At 43.2% G+C, this 19,361-nt stretch overlaps 1 protein-coding gene and 1 long non-coding RNA gene across 3 annotated transcripts; one reads left to right on the top strand and one right to left on the bottom strand.

The window, feature by feature from the left end:
- Positions 1 to 553: 553 nt before the first annotated feature.
- Positions 554 to 12,824, bottom strand: LOC134182541 (allene oxide synthase-lipoxygenase protein-like). 2 transcript variants are annotated; one of them, XM_062649965.1, is made up of 12 exons: positions 12,718 to 12,816; positions 12,575 to 12,654; positions 6,675 to 7,126; positions 5,475 to 5,666; positions 3,623 to 4,187; positions 3,229 to 3,391; positions 2,703 to 2,989; positions 2,348 to 2,533; positions 1,926 to 2,159; positions 1,620 to 1,851; positions 933 to 1,477; positions 554 to 862 (listed from the first exon to the last, which is right to left on the bottom strand). In XM_062649965.1, exons 1-12 carry the CDS (start codon positions 12,728 to 12,730, stop codon positions 683 to 685), a joined length of 3,129 nt encoding a protein of 1,042 aa, XP_062505949.1. In that variant the 5' UTR covers positions 12,731 to 12,816; the 3' UTR covers positions 554 to 682. The 2 variants fall into 2 exon arrangements, with proteins under 2 accessions (XP_062505949.1, XP_062505950.1); XM_062649966.1 differs by lacking the exon at positions 554 to 862 and having other exon boundaries at positions 1,229 to 1,287; positions 1,362 to 1,477; positions 12,718 to 12,824.
- A 63-nt stretch (positions 12,825 to 12,887) lies between these two features.
- On the top strand, positions 12,888 to 14,408 carry LOC134182542 (uncharacterized). The gene is made up of 4 exons (XR_009970355.1): positions 12,888 to 13,014; positions 13,100 to 13,137; positions 13,198 to 13,367; positions 14,092 to 14,408. It is a non-coding gene; the product is annotated as an uncharacterized LOC134182542 (long non-coding RNA).
- Positions 14,409 to 19,361: the final 4,953 nt, after the last annotated feature.

Below are 19,361 nucleotides of genomic sequence, written 5' to 3'. Positions count from 1 at the left end.
GTATGCACTCAGTTCCGTTGTAACGACAGTGGTATGGTATTTACTGACATAGAAATTGATATCAGCAAACATTGACTATCAACAGTGTTAGATGCAGCACAGTGTAGTAAAGGATTGATTGTAGTATGGGACGTGTGAATAGTTGACTGTAGGTGGCATTCAACTCCTGAAGGTGTTTCTTGGTTGTCAAGTACACACAATCCCTAGCTACAATACAAAAGGATGGAGCGATGGAAGTTCATAAAGCTTTTTCGTCGCCGTTTCCTCACTTAAACGAATCGTTCTTAGACTCATCTGTAGTCGGACACGGAAACTATTTTTTAAGGTAGGTCCTATCATGAAACGTGGTCGTGGGGAGAAGAAATTTGTGATTTGTGTACACACACACACACACACACACACACACACACACACACACACACACACACACCAAGAGCTCGATGGAGAGCCATATAGGACCACGCCCATTTCTGTTGTGCGACCCGGATTAGAAGCCTCGCTACGCTCGGCAACAAGATAGAGACAAAAGTACATGGAGAATATCAAGTAGACGGTGACATAGTCTGCAGAGTGTATGTAAGATACAAACAGATACAAACAGATACAACACAAATCAACAGCATTCAACAACTAATTTCATTACAGCAAAAATTTCTCGTTTGTTCATTCGTTTTGACTTCGTTCATATGGCGATGCTGTTTGGCACTAGGCTGGGTTTGAGGAAAGTGTAGGGAACTTCTAGTGTTTTGTTTCTTTTGTCTATGTCTATGTCAACAGCAGCAAGCTGTTGACGGAATCGCTCGATGGCGTCTCTAGCTGGTTGATCTTGAAAATGGAAATGCGGGTAGTCACCAAGGAAGAGCTAAAGAAAACATTTTAGGTGGCTACGTGTGCGTGTGTGTGTCTGTGTGTCTGTGTGTGCATGTTCTCACCTCATCATCACTGAACTGGGACAATGTCCAGGTGCCTGCTATCTGCACAGACACGTGATCCGGGTGTCCCAACATCTTGACAAGATCTTCCATCTTCAACGTGCCTTTCTCTTTCGGTGGAGCTCTCCTCATAATCATCGGTGCATTCGGATTGAATGCATAATATTCAAACTGACCAAAATTCTGAGCGGCATGCTCACACGAGCACGTGAAAATGACGGCAGTAAGACACTCAACGAGATCACAAATTGATTTGAACTCGAACGGCACATGATGATCGATCTCGTCTGGTAGACCATGATTTCGCAAGCCAGACTCATGAATTTCCTTAATCCACAGTTGTATTTCCTCATCCCTTTGCACATCATCATCCGATTTGTAATATACGTGAATGATGTCACTAACAAACTGTTCGATCGTCTTCCATACCTCAACTCCATCGTCCCTGTAGAAGTAATTCGGTAGAATAGTCATGTCAGCAACGCCTCGGTTCTCTAGTGACTTGGGAAAGACGATATTTCTGTAATCGAATGCTCTGTAGGTCTCTAAAACAAACAATCAACTGTGAGTGTGCGTGCATTGTGTGTGTGTGTGTGTGTGTGTGTGTGTGTGTGTGTGTGTGTGTGTGTGTGTGTGTGTGTGTGTGTGTGTGTGTGTGTGTGTGTGTGTGTGTGTGAAGCATGTTACTTTTGATCAAGTCAATGTGTCCTCCCTTGCCGACTGCAAGCCCTTTGTCTGCGATTCCGCCTTCTCCGATGAGCGTCTTTCGACCGATTGTGTTGATGGCCATCGTGTAGCGAATGTGAGGAACCAACAACTTGAAGACGGGATGAACACGAGCGAGGTTGCGATACAGAGACACAGCAAACGGTTCCATAATCAAATGCGTCATTAGCAGATGATCTCGCATTTGATGAAGCTGCAAACGACAGACAAGACGAAGACACGGTTAGTTAGTTAGTTGTTTGTTTGGTCTATCTGAGTGTTGATCACCTGTGCATCGGCACAACGAAGGTAGAACCTTGCACACAGCCAATCCGCCTCGACATCTTGTGGTGTGAAGATGGGATTTTGAGGCCCGGGCTCTTGATAGAGCTGGATGGCCATTGGGATGAAATTACCAGCAGCATTCACGTAGAACAGACACATTGCTGGTGTCACAAAACGATCCGGTGGTGTCTTTATCCATTGTAGTTCCTTGAAGTCGGCAAGGTAGACATGTCCGGCCTAATCACATGATAAAACGAGCTCCATGCAGCACATTAGTGCGTCACAATGACATTTGAAACAATGTGACAACATGTGAGATAATCCCACCTTGTGATTGGACGGGGACACGCATGCGCACACACACACACACACTTCGAGATCCAGGGAAGACAACAGATGCACAACAATGAATGGTTGCTCATTACCTGCAATGCATCCTGTAATGTGACTCCTCTCCCTAGCACGGCTGCCGCATCTTTCTCTTGCAAAGGAAATTTGTCAGGCAACTCAGTGATTTGTTTGAAGACATTTGGGTGAGTGCCTTGTAGAAACTGCCTGCCAAACTCACGATCAGAACGCCATCGATCAGCAACAGCTGGAACCTTTCCAACCTATTCACATGCAACTAATCATTTCTCTAAAACCAGTAGTGTGTGTGTGTGTGTGTGTGTGTGTGTGTGTGTGTGTGTGTGTGTGTGTGTGTCTCGTGTGACACACGGTGTCTCGTGTGTGTGTGTGTGTGTGTGTGTGTCGCGCGCGCGTGTGTGTGTGATAACTCACCCCAACTCTAAAGAAGTTCACAAAATCATGCAATGACTCGACATCTTCAAATATACCCACAAATTTGTTGAGCATCAGATTTATTAATCCCTGATTTCTGCCCTGTTGAAAGTCTTTGTTCTTTTCATTCATGAATTGCAGTTCACGTGGTAGATCCCCATGCTCATCAATATCAGCATGTGATGGCATACTCTCCCAATCACGCCACGGCAATCGTGCCCTCCATTGTTGTTTCTCCAGCAAGCGAATAGCCCTCAGCTTGTCATCGTCTTGAAATGGCAATGTTGCTATCAAACACAATAATCATTACCATCATGTCTGGTGTGTGTGTGTGTGTGTGTGTGTGTGTGTGTGTGTGTGTGTGTGTGTGTGTGTGTCTGTGTGTGTGTGTGTGTGTAACATTATACCAAATCTCTACAGTAAAACAGTAACCGGTAGTTGGCATGTTGCATGCCAATACATGTACTCAGTGTTTCAAACTGACGTGTCACTCAACGTTCATCTATCATTATTTGTGATTACCTACCATGACCACTCCTGACAATGAGTTGATCATATATCCACTGATATACTGGGAACGTCTCCTCGTGTCCGTCCTTCTCAATAGAAATCATGTCTAAAGCCCAACCGTCCTCATTGTTTCTCTCCAGATTGATTTGAATGAAAGATATATCACCAACATCGATCCCCTACATGCAGAAATCAAGATCAATTCATATGAAAACTCAAACAGCTACAAACTAGACAGACGTGTACACAGACAACAGGACAAACACAAACTGCAAGTTTCATCATGAGTTGCAATTCATCAACATGTGTGATACTGACAAACAAACACCCAAAATGCACACAAACACAATTGCCACACAACTAACACGACCAATCGTTCAATCAAAGAGTGGCAACCATTCCAATCTGACCTCAACCGTAAAGGCATCTCTATCACCAGAAGAGAAATCCTCACTAAAAATTCTTGACTTTTCCAACTGCGTGGGTGCCGTGCGTCCGTTGCTTCCCGATATAGTAATGAACACTTCGCCATCATAACCCGCTCCTCCTTCGTTTGAAGTAACGACAGAAACTTTGTAGCTTATCTTTGCTGGCTCGTCAAACTTTGGAGGGCCGGATGAGAGTCTTCCTTTCTGACTTGCCTCGTACACTCCACGACGAAGAACACCAATGGAACGATAATCTTGGAAAGAGTCCGCTTCAGGAATGGCCATGCAGTCGGGTAGATGAGCAATGTTGTAGCAGGTAACCTCGACGACACTGGGAAGGAGAGAGTAGAGAATTGAGACATTGGCAAGGTTGCGCCATGGACTGTTGGTCCAAGGCTTGCCCATATTGAACATGTTGGGATCTTGTTGGCCACCATGTAACTGAATTTGAAGAAGATATTTGACTGATCCAGCATTTAGCTTGTTTGTGTAATCTTGACGTAAATAATCGGATGGTCTGGAGTCTGTGGGACGTGCAGCAAACTTCCTAAAAATAAGACGTTGGTATAAACAAGAAAAACTGGGAGAAAGCAAGTTGTAGACAAACACACAAATCAATCAGCATATCAAGTGAAGGAAGGAACCAAAACAAAAAGTCAGAGACAGAAGGAAAGACAAACAAACAGATGAGGGAGACATATAGATGAAAACAGACAGACAGAGACATACAAACACAACAACAAACATGAAACAAACAAACAAACACAACAAACAAATAAGCACAACAACAAACATGAAACAAACATACAAACACAACAAAAAAACATGAAACAAACACAACAGCAAACAACATGAAACATACAAACACAACAGCAAACAACATAAAACAAACAAACAAACACAACAACAAACATGAAACAAACAAACAAACAAACACAACAACAAACATGAAACAAACATACAAACACAACAAACATGAAACAAACATACAAACACAACAACAAACATGAAACAAACAAACAAATACAACAAACAAACACTACAAACAAACAAACAAACACAACAACAAACATGAAACAAACATACAAACACAACAACAAAACATGAAACATACAAACACAACATGAAACAAACAAACAAACACAACAACAAACATGAAACAAACATACAAACACAACAACAAACAGACAACAACAAACACGAACTAAACATACAAACACAACAATAAGAAACAAATAAACAGTTAGCCAACACGACAAAAAGAGACAAAGTACAAGAAATACCAAATTGACATAGAAACCCAAGACATTAATTTATTAACAAGACACGACAAGGCCACACCGAAAAACATTTGAGAAAGAAAGACGGGCAGGCAGGCAGTACATAGCACACATGCTGCAAACTAAATGCTACAAGAGCTAAAGCTTGATGTCAATTCAACACAAGTCTTGGTGCCAACAAACGTTGAAACTGCCTCTACTGCAAAACGGTTGTCCAACATGTCAGACCACCAAGGCAAGAAGGTTTGAAATACGGCCTCAGCATTATGCTTACTGTCACTTGTCCCACCTCCACCAATAGTTGAATACATCACAAAGTTTACAGTCTGCACAACACGAAGGACCTTCCCGTCTTACAAACCGCGTGTTCCCTCGCTTATGTAAACGCAAAGGGCAATAGAAGATGCCATGCTACCAGACGAACACATGCGCAAAAAACCCGAACGGACCTCCAAATACAGGCGAGTGGGTTACCCCAACCCAACAATTTTTTCGGTGTGGCCCAATAAAGAAAAAGACATGACAACCAATGAGTAGCATATGTATAGTATTACCATGGTTCTTTCTGGTCTTCGGCATCAGGTAAGCCACTTTCGGATCCAGTATAGTCTGCTGGAATAAGCCTGAATCGCACATGATGTGTCTTGTCCTCTTTATCCTTCAACTCCATAGTGACCTGGCTGTGATATATCATATCTGAGTAGGATGTGGGAGCTCGACGAATGCTTTGAATAGCATTGTAGTAGCTACAACAGTAACAATACAAGTCACAAAACATATGCGTACAACCATAATAAACTGATAGGCAAGCATACTGATACATCATACAAAAGTTGAAACAGAGACAGACAGAAACAAACAGACGGACATATAGACAGACAGACAGACACACAGACAGACAGACAGGCACTATCGCTTGGCATCCTTGATGAGATTAGATTATACGATGCCTTTCAGTTCTTGGTCCAATTCATGTGATTGTGGAAAGTCTCTTGAATCAGATACGGATGGATACCACCTTCTAACTTGTACATAGAGTGCTTGCCTTGGAAGCTTAAACATCCATCATGTAATTGAGGTACAACACCAATACTGCAATTCAGACAACAGACCAGATATTACTGTATTGGACTATCAATCTGGGAAAAGCACTGATTTAGATGTCTCAATGGCACATCCTTGGAGTATTGACATTCTAGCCAAGGCTTCTCTGTTTGATGGAGCTGCTGCTCTTCGTAGTAAAGAAATCAAAACCAAAAAGTACATGGGAGAAATGCTACCACAAGGTTCCTCACCATCTGTTGTACCCTAGTGTTTGAACACTTTGGTCGTTGGGGTGAGAAAGCATTAAAGTATCTGGATGATCTCTCACATCTCTCAAGAGATGAAAGTGGCCAAAAGAATCCTGCTGAGCTTAAATCATTTTGGAGACGTGGTTTTTCTGTTGAGTTGCAAAGATGTAATGCTTCAGTGATGTCAAGAAAAGCCTATAACATCTTAGGTGGTCAAATGCACGGCTCAGAACTGGACATTCAGTTTTTTGTTTATTAGTTAAATAGTCATTGTAAGACCCTGCCAGGATCGACTGTATACTAGTGTATCGTGTATTAGACAGACAGACAGACAGACATACAAACAGATGAGGAACAGGCAGGAAGATTACGAAAACTGACAAACAAACTGGCAAGTATGAATACAAATCAGGAAGAGACTCGGAACGAACAAAACAGTGTAAGTTGTTTATGCAAACCTACTATGCAGAATTCTTGTCCATCCATTCTCGCAATTTCTTTTCAGTTTCCTCTTTCTTCTCTTCTGCAGCAGGACGTGACGCCTGAAAATCTGTGACCGTCGGACCATTCCAGAATGGACACCTGTCACCCGTATTCATGACGAGATCCAGAGGACTATCCACATTTTTGTCTGCAAATTTCAGCGACGCCGACCGAACATCGAGTGTACGATCATCATCAAACGTGAGGTTTGCATGACGTATTCTCACTGGAAACACACGACCTGATACAAAGAACGCGTTTTCGGGAATATCAACGTTGTCTACAATCGTTGCGATGCCGACTCCTCCTACTCCCAATGTGTGTGTTAGTCGACGACCTTTTTTATATGACTTGTACTGTACCAGAGCATTCAGCATCTTGCTACTTGCCCATAGTCGTATTCCACTGAAAATTCCAGGTTCCGGTATCGACTACAAGAGATACATTATGTCATCATATAATATGCTTGTGCATGTGTCTGTTTTCAAGTTTTTGTCCATGTGTCACATAAGTTGAGCAAATACAATACATGTATAGGCTTCCTTTGTCACGTGACCTGAACAGTCCACCCAGGTACGTATAAATGTTTATGGACGGGCGTTTGTAACTGGTCCATGGTGGGTTGAAAGTCCATTACAAGCGATAATGCAAGAGCATGTGTGCAACTTCTTCTGTTCTGTTTCCTTATTCTAACCTCTACCTTCTCATTAGACAACTCTGCCAGAAGAGGTGGAAGCAGTGATGTAGCTATGGTGGTGGGTCCTAAGGGGTACAGACCCCTAAATATTAGCCATTGACTTTTAGTGTTTGTTTTATAAAGTGGAATGGATATCTTGTCGAAGTCTTATTTCTAGTAAGTAACCTAAAAGTCTAACCTTCCGTTTCTTACAATGGCACTCTAGCATGCACAGATGCATCATGCATTTATTCATTTAAAAACTATTGAAACCGAACAGCTGATGCTTTTGCCATAGCATAGCAACTAGCTATAGCACAAGGCGCACAACATCTGGGACATGCTGATTGTGCATGAAGATAAAAATTAGCCGTCCAAATAGACATGTCAGAAAGAATGATCTATGATAATGTAACACTTTTGCAAACACAGAAATGCTAAGACGTTAGACATTAGAGAACAGTTCCGATGCAAAATAGCAGGTTGACTTCTTCGTTAATCAATTACCAAAAGTTTTGCATTTGTAAAACTTAAGAAAAGCAAAAATAAAAATTTTGGTTCACAACAAGTTTTTGCAACTATTTAACTAGAGCATGCACACATAGGGTTACAATGGCGCCTGTATACTCAGGGGTGCTCATCTGGCACTATGGCACTGCATGTAGTACCAAGCCAATTTTTACAATGCCAGAGCAGTGCCAAGATTGTAGTAATGATTTGGTACGCCCATGCCGATTATCATGTAGGTCAATATTTCAAAGCGAAGAACGATTGACTTTAAAGCTACTGGCCAAGAAAAAGTAAGTCTGGTGACTTTGGTCTTTAGATGCAGACTACTGCTGTCATACATACACTTTACATCTTTACCAGTCATACGTACACTTTACATACTTTACCAATCATACGTACATAAATAATTTACCAGAATGCGTGGGAATGTCCTTGAGTCCAAGTATGCACAGCGCCAAGTACGTTTTGCAGCGCCAACCATTTCAAACTTAGGCACCCTCTATACTATACTTGTCCCTCTAGCTAGCTAGAAAGCCTGGCTATGGCACTAGTAGAAGAGAACAAAGAAATGCGCCCCTAGAACCTATGGCCACCCCCTAGAGGAGAACTCCCACGACTTTCAAGTTGGGGTCAGATATGACTCCCTTCCATGAAAAGACAACTCGAAGGGACTCATGGTTTGTGCGCGACATCACAGCAGGAGAAACGTTGAAAGAAAGGGGCGTGTTGGGTAAGAGAGGTAGATGATGTCTGTGGCACAAAGCCACACGTGCATGCCATCGGGTTCGATACAGTTGCGGACGGATTCGAAGACATACGCGTTGTTCTTTTATGTCTGGTGTTCGACCTTACAGTTTTGAGCCAGAGTACGAACCTACGAAGCATGACGTCAACGCAGTTGAAGACATTGATCGACGGTCACAACGGCAGACAGATCACCGGTGAAGATCTGTCTGATGAGAACAAAAATCGAGTTGGAAACACTGCTAGGTGCAGCTGCAACAGGTGTTCTGTAATGCCTAGCGTAGCTGAGTGCTTGTGCTGCCAGAAAATGGATGAACTAGGGTGAAAGCTTTATAATCTGACCTGTATTATGCAGCATGAGAACTTCCTTGCTGTGTTTCTCAATGAAGACGTTCTTGGAACAGCTGTAGTCTTAATGACCGATTGGTGACGGGATCCCATCAGAGAGCTACTAACTTCCAGGCGAGTAGCACCTAAACGAACTTGGACTGGCTTGCATATGAAATAATTATTCCTTTAAAATTTTCACGCGGGCTGTGCGACTAACTGCGTACAGGCAGTCTACTTGCTGGGTGCACGAGAGGCTGGGCAAGGGTATCAGACGTGTCATTCCAGCATGCGTTGTAGGACTCATTTGCCAATGATTTCCAGAAGAAACTGGGCTTTATACAGGCTTCAAAGAGCTTGAGGATGGTCCTCACTGGCCGGGATAAAATTTAATATTCTACGTATAATTAAAACCTTTGTTGTAGTTTTCTACAACCTCTCTCTTAGCTGGTCTCTCACAACGGGCTATATTGCTATATTGCTTGCAATGGAACATGATGTAATGTGCTCTATGTTTACTTTCGATATTTGGCTTTTTCTCTCTAGCTTCAATGACCTTGGTCATCATTTCATCAAGATAGCTGTAGGACTTTGCCTCATAAATTGGTTTTGCAACCCATTGTTTCTTGGCTTTTGGAAAAACAAGTTTGTACCTTTTCTCCTCCCCAGTTGCTGTTGTTGCTTGATTTCTTCCAGTATTATGGTTGTGGTCTAAAGTAGCTAGCTGAGTTCGAGCTACCATTCCTCTGTAGCTGAAGTGTCGTCGTTTGGGACAGCACTTTGTAAGCACTAAATGATACACATCTAGGACACCAGTATGGCAAAAATCACTGAGATTAGCAATATCCTTCAGAAGCCTGGTGTCCAAGATGACTGATTGCAGAGCAGCATAGGCTGGAGAACCAGAAGTTAGCCACCATTTAGATGCTCTATCATCTGAAGAGAGATGAGGGTGATCACACTCCAAAAAGAGGTTTGCAGTAGTCCATAAATGTACATCTGTAATGTGATGGAGTATAGACAGCCATTTTTCTTTAAAGAGTTCTGAATTTCCATCACAGGATTCTGCAGACTACCATGTATGGTTTGATATGGATTGGATCCACGGAACAAGGTGTTCACAATCTTTTTGTTTGCCTCTTTGCTAACAACAGCTTTGGCAAAGTGCCAAACGTCAAATTGATGCTTTATGTAAGCATGGTCTTCTTTCATGAAGCTTGTGATCTGAAGGTGTCTATCTGTTGCCAGCATTTGCACAGTCACTCCTGCAGTTGACAGCTTTTGGAGGCAGCGTTCCAGGCCAACCTTCTCCATAGCTGGTAAGTTGGCTACCTCACTGACTTGGATTAATGGAAATTCAAGAATCTTGTCAGAGCTTTGTTCCATCACTGTATAGGTACAATATTTTGCACTATACCCTGGGCTGTCACATCTCCCATCTCCTATGATGCTCACTGGGTTTACTTTTGACTGCAAGAGTGTCTCCTGGTGACTCTTCCATATTTCATCAATGACAGGAAACACATACTGATCTTGGATTCTATAGTATGTTGACTCTGATATAAATGCGAGTTTCAGGATGTCAGCAAAATGGGAAAGTCGTTGGTAAGTTTGTTCAGAAAACAAGATGTCTGCTGCGACATTCAACTTTACAGCATGACCATTCAGGCAACTGATGTTTACAGTCAGCAGTGTTCCTGTACAAAACTGTGTTAAACTAGCTGTGGGTGCTCCACATGATGGACAATACTGAAGTAAGCTCTGTATGCAACTGGAAAAGATGATAAATTTTGTGTCATCGTCAAGACGTGGTGTTGTTGACCGAGGCTTCACCTTGTTCAGAAGCTGAATAGGTAAAGACATGCTGCTGTTGTGGCTAAAACTGAAAGAGGTGTCACGTTGTTCATCATGCAGAGATGTCTCAGTAAAGTTGCTAGGATGTAGTGGTGTTGACGTTCTTGGGTAGTCTACGTCAGGCTCAAATGAGTAGATGTCGTCCAAGTTGTACTGTGTGCTTGATTCGCAGGTAGATAATCTAACGTCATCTAGGTCATATTGCGTAGACGCATCACATGTTTGCGAGTGTTGCAGGTTACATCTCAAAGATGTACATGTATCTTGAGTAGATTGATAGGAGACGTCTTCAGATGTTGTTGTAGTCTCACTGTCTGATTCTGAAGGGTTTTCATTACTCTAGACAACTGCTCTGAAGAATCTCAGCAAGTTCCTGGCGGTAGATGACTTACTTAACGTTTTAGAAACCGACAAACTACTAGGTGACTTAATTGATATATATGGGGACTGCGTTTGGCTTCAGATGCCTAACAGCCTTTGTACCAAGTAATTCTGATTTGAGGTTTCGCTCGGGCTTAAAGTGATCCGAACAAACGCGACTGTTTTTTAGATAGGCGGATCCACCAGACGTAACTTTGCTAGCCATGATTTTAAAATTAACAAATCTGGCTTCTTGAGAGGAAGCCTGAAGAAGCTGACACATCTGGCGATGTCACTGCTGTTGTGGCTACAGCCAAAAGCAATGCAGTGGACCATTTAACGTCGAATAAGCCAGGTAGATAGCACGCCTGTGCACAACAAGTGGAGGGCACGCACCAGCTGCGTCATCGACCACGCCTACGCTAACACGCATCTCTTCTTGCGGTGCTTTCCTTCGCTCGGAAGTGACTATGATGCAGCTGTATTTGTTTACCACCCTCAGATGTTAATTAAGTGATATCCCATTAACTGTACATTCTAGAGGTCATATTACAATACAGAGATGTTAGGTAACAGTAGAGGAAGTCGCAGGCTATCAAGACGAGGTAGAAGTAGAACGAGAAGAGGAGTCAGAAGTATCAAGCAACTACTTGCGAAACAAGAGCAACTAGCAACTGTGAGTTGATTTCAAGGCAGCGGACCGTGTAGTGACCTTGTTAATTGGCTACTTCCTCTACTAGCAGCATTCTTGTTGTAAGACCATACCTTCCTAATAAGTTAAGAAGCCTAACGACTCTTGATATGCAAAAGCCTTATCAAACCTCTTGTGTAATACATACGCCGTCGTTACCCTAACTACCATGGTATAGAAAATCCGGCGGTTTTGAACGATATCAAGATCGTCACTGTCTGACCCTATTGCGCAGAAGTTATTACCCGAGGCCACAATTTTTAGTACAGATTTTCAAAGCGCAAAGTCAACGCGAACAGAGACTACACATTACAGGAGCAACGGAGGAAACTCAAAGTTTTCGAGTGCAGTCAAGATAGAAGAAACTTGTATCTGACCCCAACTTGAAAATCGCGGGAGTTTTCCTGTAAGTACAACGCTAGCCAGCAATACCAGCTAGAATACCTGTCTAGGGTTTGAGAGCCTTTTTAGTATTTTGGTACCACAAGGCACCGAATGTGCACGAGAACAATAGCGATGTACGTATCTGTCTCAACAACATCGGTCAAACGTACAGCCATCGTCTAGCGAGCCAACTGACCATCCAAACGATACAATAATCGACAATATTCCTCTCATGAATGAATCGTGACCCGCCAAATGTCAATGTAGCTTCTTGCCGCGCGCGCGCGCCAGTCAGTCGCAATGTCAGAATGCCGAACGCATGAGTTGACTTACCGGATACTCGCTTTGTTTCATTTCTTCACATTTTGTTGCTCCCGAACGTTCTGTGATGTACCGGTACGTGTCATTGCTCCCTGACAAGAAGAGAAACACGACTGTACAGTAAAGTGCTCGCAACCAGCTTCATGAACGCTTACAATCTTCTGTCATTGTTTGGTGACGTCGCCAAAGACTCGAGCTCTCGTCCTCAGTCGTCCACAGGTCGACGTGTCGAATGGAATGGAATCAGCAAGAGAATCTGCGTATGTAATATCTAGACACGTGACCAATCATCGGCAATCAGTACTAGCTAGCTAATTAGTACTAGTCATGAGGTGTACAGTCTACCAAACAACCGGGGAAGGTAAGTTCGCGAGATGTCCCGGATAATCTGAACATCTGTAGGGCGTATCGATAGCTTGCATGACAACCTCGAAACATCCGCGCACAGTCTAGTAAGTCTTTGACCTCAGCTCGTCTTACAAGGCAGTGGTGACAACTGATCTATTCTCTGTTTTTTTGCCTGCTTTCCAACCTTAGAGAGATCTAGATACGCTTGCAGGAAGCCGAGCAAAACGGTCAACTATGACGTTCGTCCGCCGGTAGCTTCAACTATTTGTATTTCGCCCAACATATAGAAAGGAGCGAATCCAACCTACTTGGTTCTTGGATGTGCCTGCACTATTGCTTTCTTCAGAACTTCTTGTCAAGGTGGAATCTTCTCTTGTTTGGAGATGCAGGACGAGGTCAAAGTGACGATGATTATGGCGGTTTCCGGTCATTTTGACTTGCGATGTAGTCATACAAGGTGAGTGCTATTGGCATTTGTTGTAAAGCATGTGCAAGACTGTCGTTAGCACATACATTCTGATGAGGAATCGGTTGCGTTGAGGCTTGCTGGGTATGAGTTTTCGTGGGTTAATAATACGTACTTTTGTTGTGAGCGGTCAAAGTAAGCGACATTCTTTTGCTCCCTACATTTTGCCCAACTGATTTTCGTCTCTTTGCATGAACGCAGAGTAGAAGAGTTGCTTCGGTCGCGCGTGCACTTCCCTAAGCCTCAGATCCTGACAGCACGATGCAAACTACCGCCGTATCACGGGTATCGAGCAGGACTCATGACAGATGGCACCCAGATTTGGGCGTGACTTGAGGTGTCAGGGCGGTGCTGCTTCGCGCCATCTAGATATTGCATGTGTTTTCGCGAATTAGTGGACAATCGTTCGGACAATATCTGTAACATACGTGTAGAGGCTCTAACTTGAAGATGTTTAGCCGTGTAATGTGTACACTGCAGTAATACACGTAACACACGTATGGTGACTTGAAAGCAGTACATACATGTACACTATTGTGGTATACACTGTGTATCACCATAGTAATTACGTAATTAAGTGTATTGCTACGTTACTTGAAAATAGTAACTTAATATTAATTAACTAAAGTTGTGTAGGAAGATGGTTCAAAGTGTCTGAAAAAATAATTTGGCTCATCCCTACTAGCAGTGTTCTCAGATCTCTCTGTGTATGTAGGTGAAGCCACAATGGTCAAGAAGTGCCTCTTCCTCGTTGTCACAGGGTGCTAACTGGCAACTTTCCTTGCTGTCACACAGATCAATATCTCTCCTATGCTATGGGCGTCTGCATGCTGTAATTACAACTGCGTATCCTACTAGTTTGTTGCAATAGCGGTTTGCGAATACTGTACATGTCTTAGAAATATTCAAGCACAGTAACTGACATACGTAGCTAGTCTAGGCCGTATGTACGTACCGGCGCCATCCATGTTTGTGTGACTGGTTAAATTCCTCTAGCGCAGAACCTTTGGTATCTCTGGAAGCAGTTGGTACGGAGTATTTGCACTTACATGTTGCAATACTTCTGTGAGAAAGTCTTGTATGTGTCCCCTTCTTGAGTTTGCGGCATAAGAGGCAGTCACAACTGGGGCACTGGGGCCCATGTGCCGGTCAGATACTGAGGGCTTCTGTTCGACTGGAGCTACAATGTAGGGCAAAGCTCTGCCATGGTAGGAATATGTATGCAGACCTGCCAACCTAGCAGTGTCAAAATGCGTGAGTTTGTAGTAAAAAATGCGGGAGTTTAAATTTTTTGAACACGCCTACAATAGCATTAATATCAATAAATTTATATCGTAATAAGTAGTAAAAATATATATGAATAATATGTAATCATCAAAATTTATTAATTAAATTATAGTTCAACAAATGTATAACGGATTGATTAATGTGCCTAATTAGCGACACACAACATCAACACCAGTTACGAAATATAATAATTAATTAAACACAGAACTTGTACCGTACGTACTACTGCCTGTTATAAAAATCTTAGAACAAAGTACATGCACATTCTCGTGGCTAGCTGGGATGTTCTGAATTCTATTTTCTTGTGGCCTTCTTCGATCGCTTTGCCAGCAGTACATATGGTAATCAGGTAGCCAGCCCCTCCCCCTTTTCCACTTCTGACCGACTCCTCCTTCTATGTCGGTACATGCATTTTGACCAAGTATGTTATGAAAGAGCCGGATGAAGAGAGGGGCTGGCACATAGTAATTGATATTGGGATATCAAGTATGTACGTACACATGCATGTACTAAAACTGTAGGGCACAGGTACAGTACCGTGCACAGAACAGGCACGCCCATCATTTTGGTCACACCCACCAATGGTCAGAATGCGGGAGATTTGATGCCAATACGGGTAGGCGGGAGAAGGGCCCCAAATGCGGGAGAGTTCCCGCTCAATGCGGGAGAGTTGGCAGCTCTGTGTATGCGTGGTTGAACTTGAGAGATCTAGCTCTGTTATACGGGTCGCACTGTATGAGTATACGGGACCTGTTCAAACATAAATTCTATGGTTGTTTGGTAGACTGTGTACTGTAATCGGCAGGAAATACACGGTAAATAAACTAGTTGTACGGTATCCGTAAGCGCCTCGCGTTCGTGAGTAACACGTCCAACGGAGTTTTCAGACCGTCTATTGAAACGCCGAGTTCTAGCTAGACAATACGTATTTGTTGAAACCCTAGCTGTCATGGAAGTAAACATGCAAACTTCCTAGTAGTTTAGATTACCTCTCTAGGCTGGTATAGGTAGTCGTCGTTTTGCGATCGCGATCAAGACAATTGAAATGTACAGTCTAGGTATGCACTCGGTTCCGTTGTAACGACAGTGGTATGGTATTTACTGACATAGAAATTGATATCAGCAAACATTGACTATCAACAGTGTTAGATGCAGCACAGGGTAGTAAAGGATTGATTGTAGCATGGGAGGTGTGAATAGTTGACTGTAGGTGGCATTCAACTTCTGAAGGTGTTTCTTGGTTGTCAAGTACACACAATCCCTAGCTACAATACAAAAGGATGGAGCGATGGAAGTTCATAAAGCTTTTTCGTCGCCGTTTGCTCACTTAAACGAATCGTTGTTAGACTCATCTGTAGTCGGACACTAAAACGATTTTTAAGGTAGGTCCTATAAAGAAACGTGGTCGTGGGGAGGAGAAATTTGATATATACCAAGATCTCGATGGAGAACCATATAGAACCACGCCCATTCTTGTTGTGCGACCCGGATTAGAAGCCTCGCTACGCTTGGCAATTAACAACAGCGATAACAATGAGCGCATACTCTTCCATTCAATCGTCCGGCCAGTCCTTAGGACACACAGTGGTTGATTCTTCAGTCTTCAAGAGCAGTCAGACTGGAGTGGCCTTTCGGCTGGCTGTAGTGAACCATCGCAAAATGTGCGCATGCGCGAAGGCGGAGCTGTGTCTGTATGGTTTTTGTCTGTATGGTGTGTGTGTGTGTGTGTGTGTGTGTGTGTGTGTGGTGTGTGTGTGTGTGTGTGTGTGTGTGTGTGTGTGTGTGTGTGTGTGTGTTTGGTGTGTGTGTTTGGTGTGTGTGTGTGTGTGTGTGTGTGTGTGTGTGTGTGTGTGTGTGTGTGTGTGTGTGTGTGTGTGTGTGTTGGTGTGTGTGTTTGGTGTGTGTGTGTGTGTGTGTGTGTGTGTGTGTGTGTGTGTGTGTGTGTGTGTGTGTGTGTGTGTGTGTGTGTGTGTAGCGGCAAGTTCAAGTCACAGTGATGGCGAGCTATGGTATAATTTCCTTAGGCAAGAAACTAAAACACATTTGCAGAGTGGCCAACTCACACGCAACTTGCGTGAGTCTCACGCAAGTTCCTTCAGGTCACACGCTCACACGCAAGGAACCCAGATCTCACGCAACTTTTAGATTGCTGGAAGATCTAGGCACACGTGTACAGTGAAACTGTAGGTACACCATAGATTCACGTAAAAATCTGTAGTGTCTGATAGAAATCTAAAATCTAACGAGACTACCGTAAAGTGATCGATCATTACGAATAACCAACCCCAGGCAAGTCTAGTTCTGAAGCTGTCAAACATATTCAGCCAATTCTAGTACTGTACTAGTCCGCGCATCCATAATATCCCTCCTCCTTTTCAACTTTCGGACGTCGTCAGGAAGTCCGAAAGAGGGAGGGGTTGATTACGCGAGACTGGTTTACTGCATGCCTAAACTATATTGATTTATCGTTACTAGCAGAAATTCTAATTCTGCGAGTACTTGCTAGATAATCATTGTCTAATGCGTATTGACACACTGTGTGCTGTTTTTAGATATTTAGGTATTAGTTTTGTGGCCACGCCTATATGTAGATATAAAGTACTGATGCAAATCTGAGATCTCACGCATTTTCAGTATTCCTGGTTGGTAACTCTGCATTTTGGTATGTATTCATGATAACTACGAGCCCCCTCGACTGTTTTCAGACCACATTGTGAGTACATATCAGCAGTAATTTATTACAAGAGTATACAGAGTAGTCTAGATTACCCAACTGCAACAGAGTGCTTTGTCATTACACATTAATTAACTAGCTGTACGGTAGGCGCCTCGCGTTGGTGAGTAACACGTCCAACGGAGTTTTCTGACCGTCTACTGAAACGCCGCGTCCTAGCTAGACAATACATATTTGTTGAAACCCTAGCTGTCATGGAAGTAAACATGCAAAGGGATTGCATTACAGTGGTGGTACCTGGATGATGGAATTTTCATTGCAACCTGTCCTGAAGTTGCATCTCTTTTGAGGAAGTTGCAATCAGCTGGCACTTCTTTTGGATTGCAGCTAAATACAGCCAAATGCGAAGTGTTCTGGCCTTCAGGAGACCAATCCTTTCTTGAGTTTCCAGGAGACGTTCAGCGTGTTGATGCCAACAAAGATGAGGCTGAGTTTTTAGGATCACCCGTATGTGGGTCAAAAGAGTTTGTCAACAATTCTTTGGCCAAACGTGTTGACAGAGTTCTGGAACGTCAACAACTTTTGTCAGATTTAGGGAACTCTCAGGTGGAACTTCGTCTCTTACGCTCTTGTCTTTCTTTGTGCAAAATCAATCACTTAATCAGAACAGTTCCATCTGCCTGATGTAATCGAAAGTCAACTATCCAGATTTGACGCTGGTCTACGGTCATCGTTCGAGTCCATCATTCATTCCTCAATACCAGACCTCTCCTGGAAACAGGCCATCCTGCCAGTACGATTGGGTGGTTTGGGTCTTCTCGAATCAACAAGAACAGCACCGGCAGCTTTCCTTGCAAGCGGTAACTCGTCATGTGAGCTGGTTTTTCAACTACTGTCTGGAACGCAACAGTTTGCCATCATCCCCAGCTCATCTCTTGACCGAAGTCTCAGCCTCAAAGGCAGATCAGTCGTAGAAGATCGTCTCCGTACTCTTCTACCGACAGCTAAGATTGACGTTCTTACAACTAGTCAACACCAACTTCAGTCTTTGCTTGACTTCACAATGTGGCACTCAATTAAAGACAACACCAGCTTACGTGACCGTGCCCGATCGACTTAACACGATATCCGCACAGCGCGCTGGAGCATGGCTGTGGGCAATCCCCAACCCCAACACTGGCTTCGCCATGCCCCATAGAGAGTTTGTGGGATCGTTGCACATCTGGTTGGACATCTCACTTTTCCCGGCAGATTTGGGTTCCAAGCGCTGTTCCTGTGGACAGATCTTAGATAAATTTGGCGACCACCCGCTTGGATGTGGCCAGAACAACATGACAACACGCCGACATGACGCCCTAGGCGATGTTCTTTTTCACGCTTTGCTTGTGGATAATGGCAACTGCCGTAAGGAACAACGCTGCAACACTGATACTTGTGCCAGACCGGGTGATATTTTTCACCCTGACTTTGAACAAGGCCGTGCCACCTATTTTGATGTAACAGTCAGGAACACAATGCAACCGTCAAACGTTAGCCAAACAGCTTACAGTGCGGGAAATGCAGCTGCAGCTGGAGAAAGGGAAAAAGACCAACGTCATGAAGCCAATGTCACATGATCAACTGGAAGTATTTTCCACCCTCTTGTGTGCGAATCTCTTGGCCTGTGGTCACCAAACAGTTTGGAAGTATTGAAGACCATCGCACGACGTCTATCTTTCAAAAGAAATTTGACAGTCAGCCAGGCAGTCAGTAACATGCATGAACAACTGTCGGTGAAACTCTGGTTATATAACGCCAAAATGGTATTGCCTAGACTGGCTTTAGATTGTACAGACATGTTTTTGGATAATGTGTGTTAGATACCCTCGTAGGTGGGTTTATATCTATATATATATATTTCTCTCTATAATATATATATATATATATATATATATATATATATATATATATATTATATATATATATATATATATATATATTTACACACACACGTGTGTGTGAAACATCAACACACACATACACAC

Source organism: Corticium candelabrum, chromosome 7 (assembly GCF_963422355.1).
Source record: "Corticium candelabrum chromosome 7, ooCorCand1.1, whole genome shotgun sequence".
Taxonomy (NCBI): Eukaryota; Metazoa; Porifera; class Homoscleromorpha; order Homosclerophorida; family Plakinidae; genus Corticium; species Corticium candelabrum.
This window is presented reverse-complemented; position numbering and strand designations above follow the sequence as displayed.

Bases quoted from the DNA above. Each gene is read 5' to 3' on its own strand.
- LOC134182541 (XM_062649965.1), bottom strand. The intron at 5,667-6,674 runs GTAGGTTTGCAT...TTACTGTTGTAG, and splicing joins ATGGACAAGAATTCTGCATA to CTACTACAATGCTATTCAAA. The intron at 863-932 runs GTGAGAACATGC...TGTTTTCTTTAG, and splicing joins CCCAGTTCAGTGATGATGAG to CTCTTCCTTGGTGACTACCC.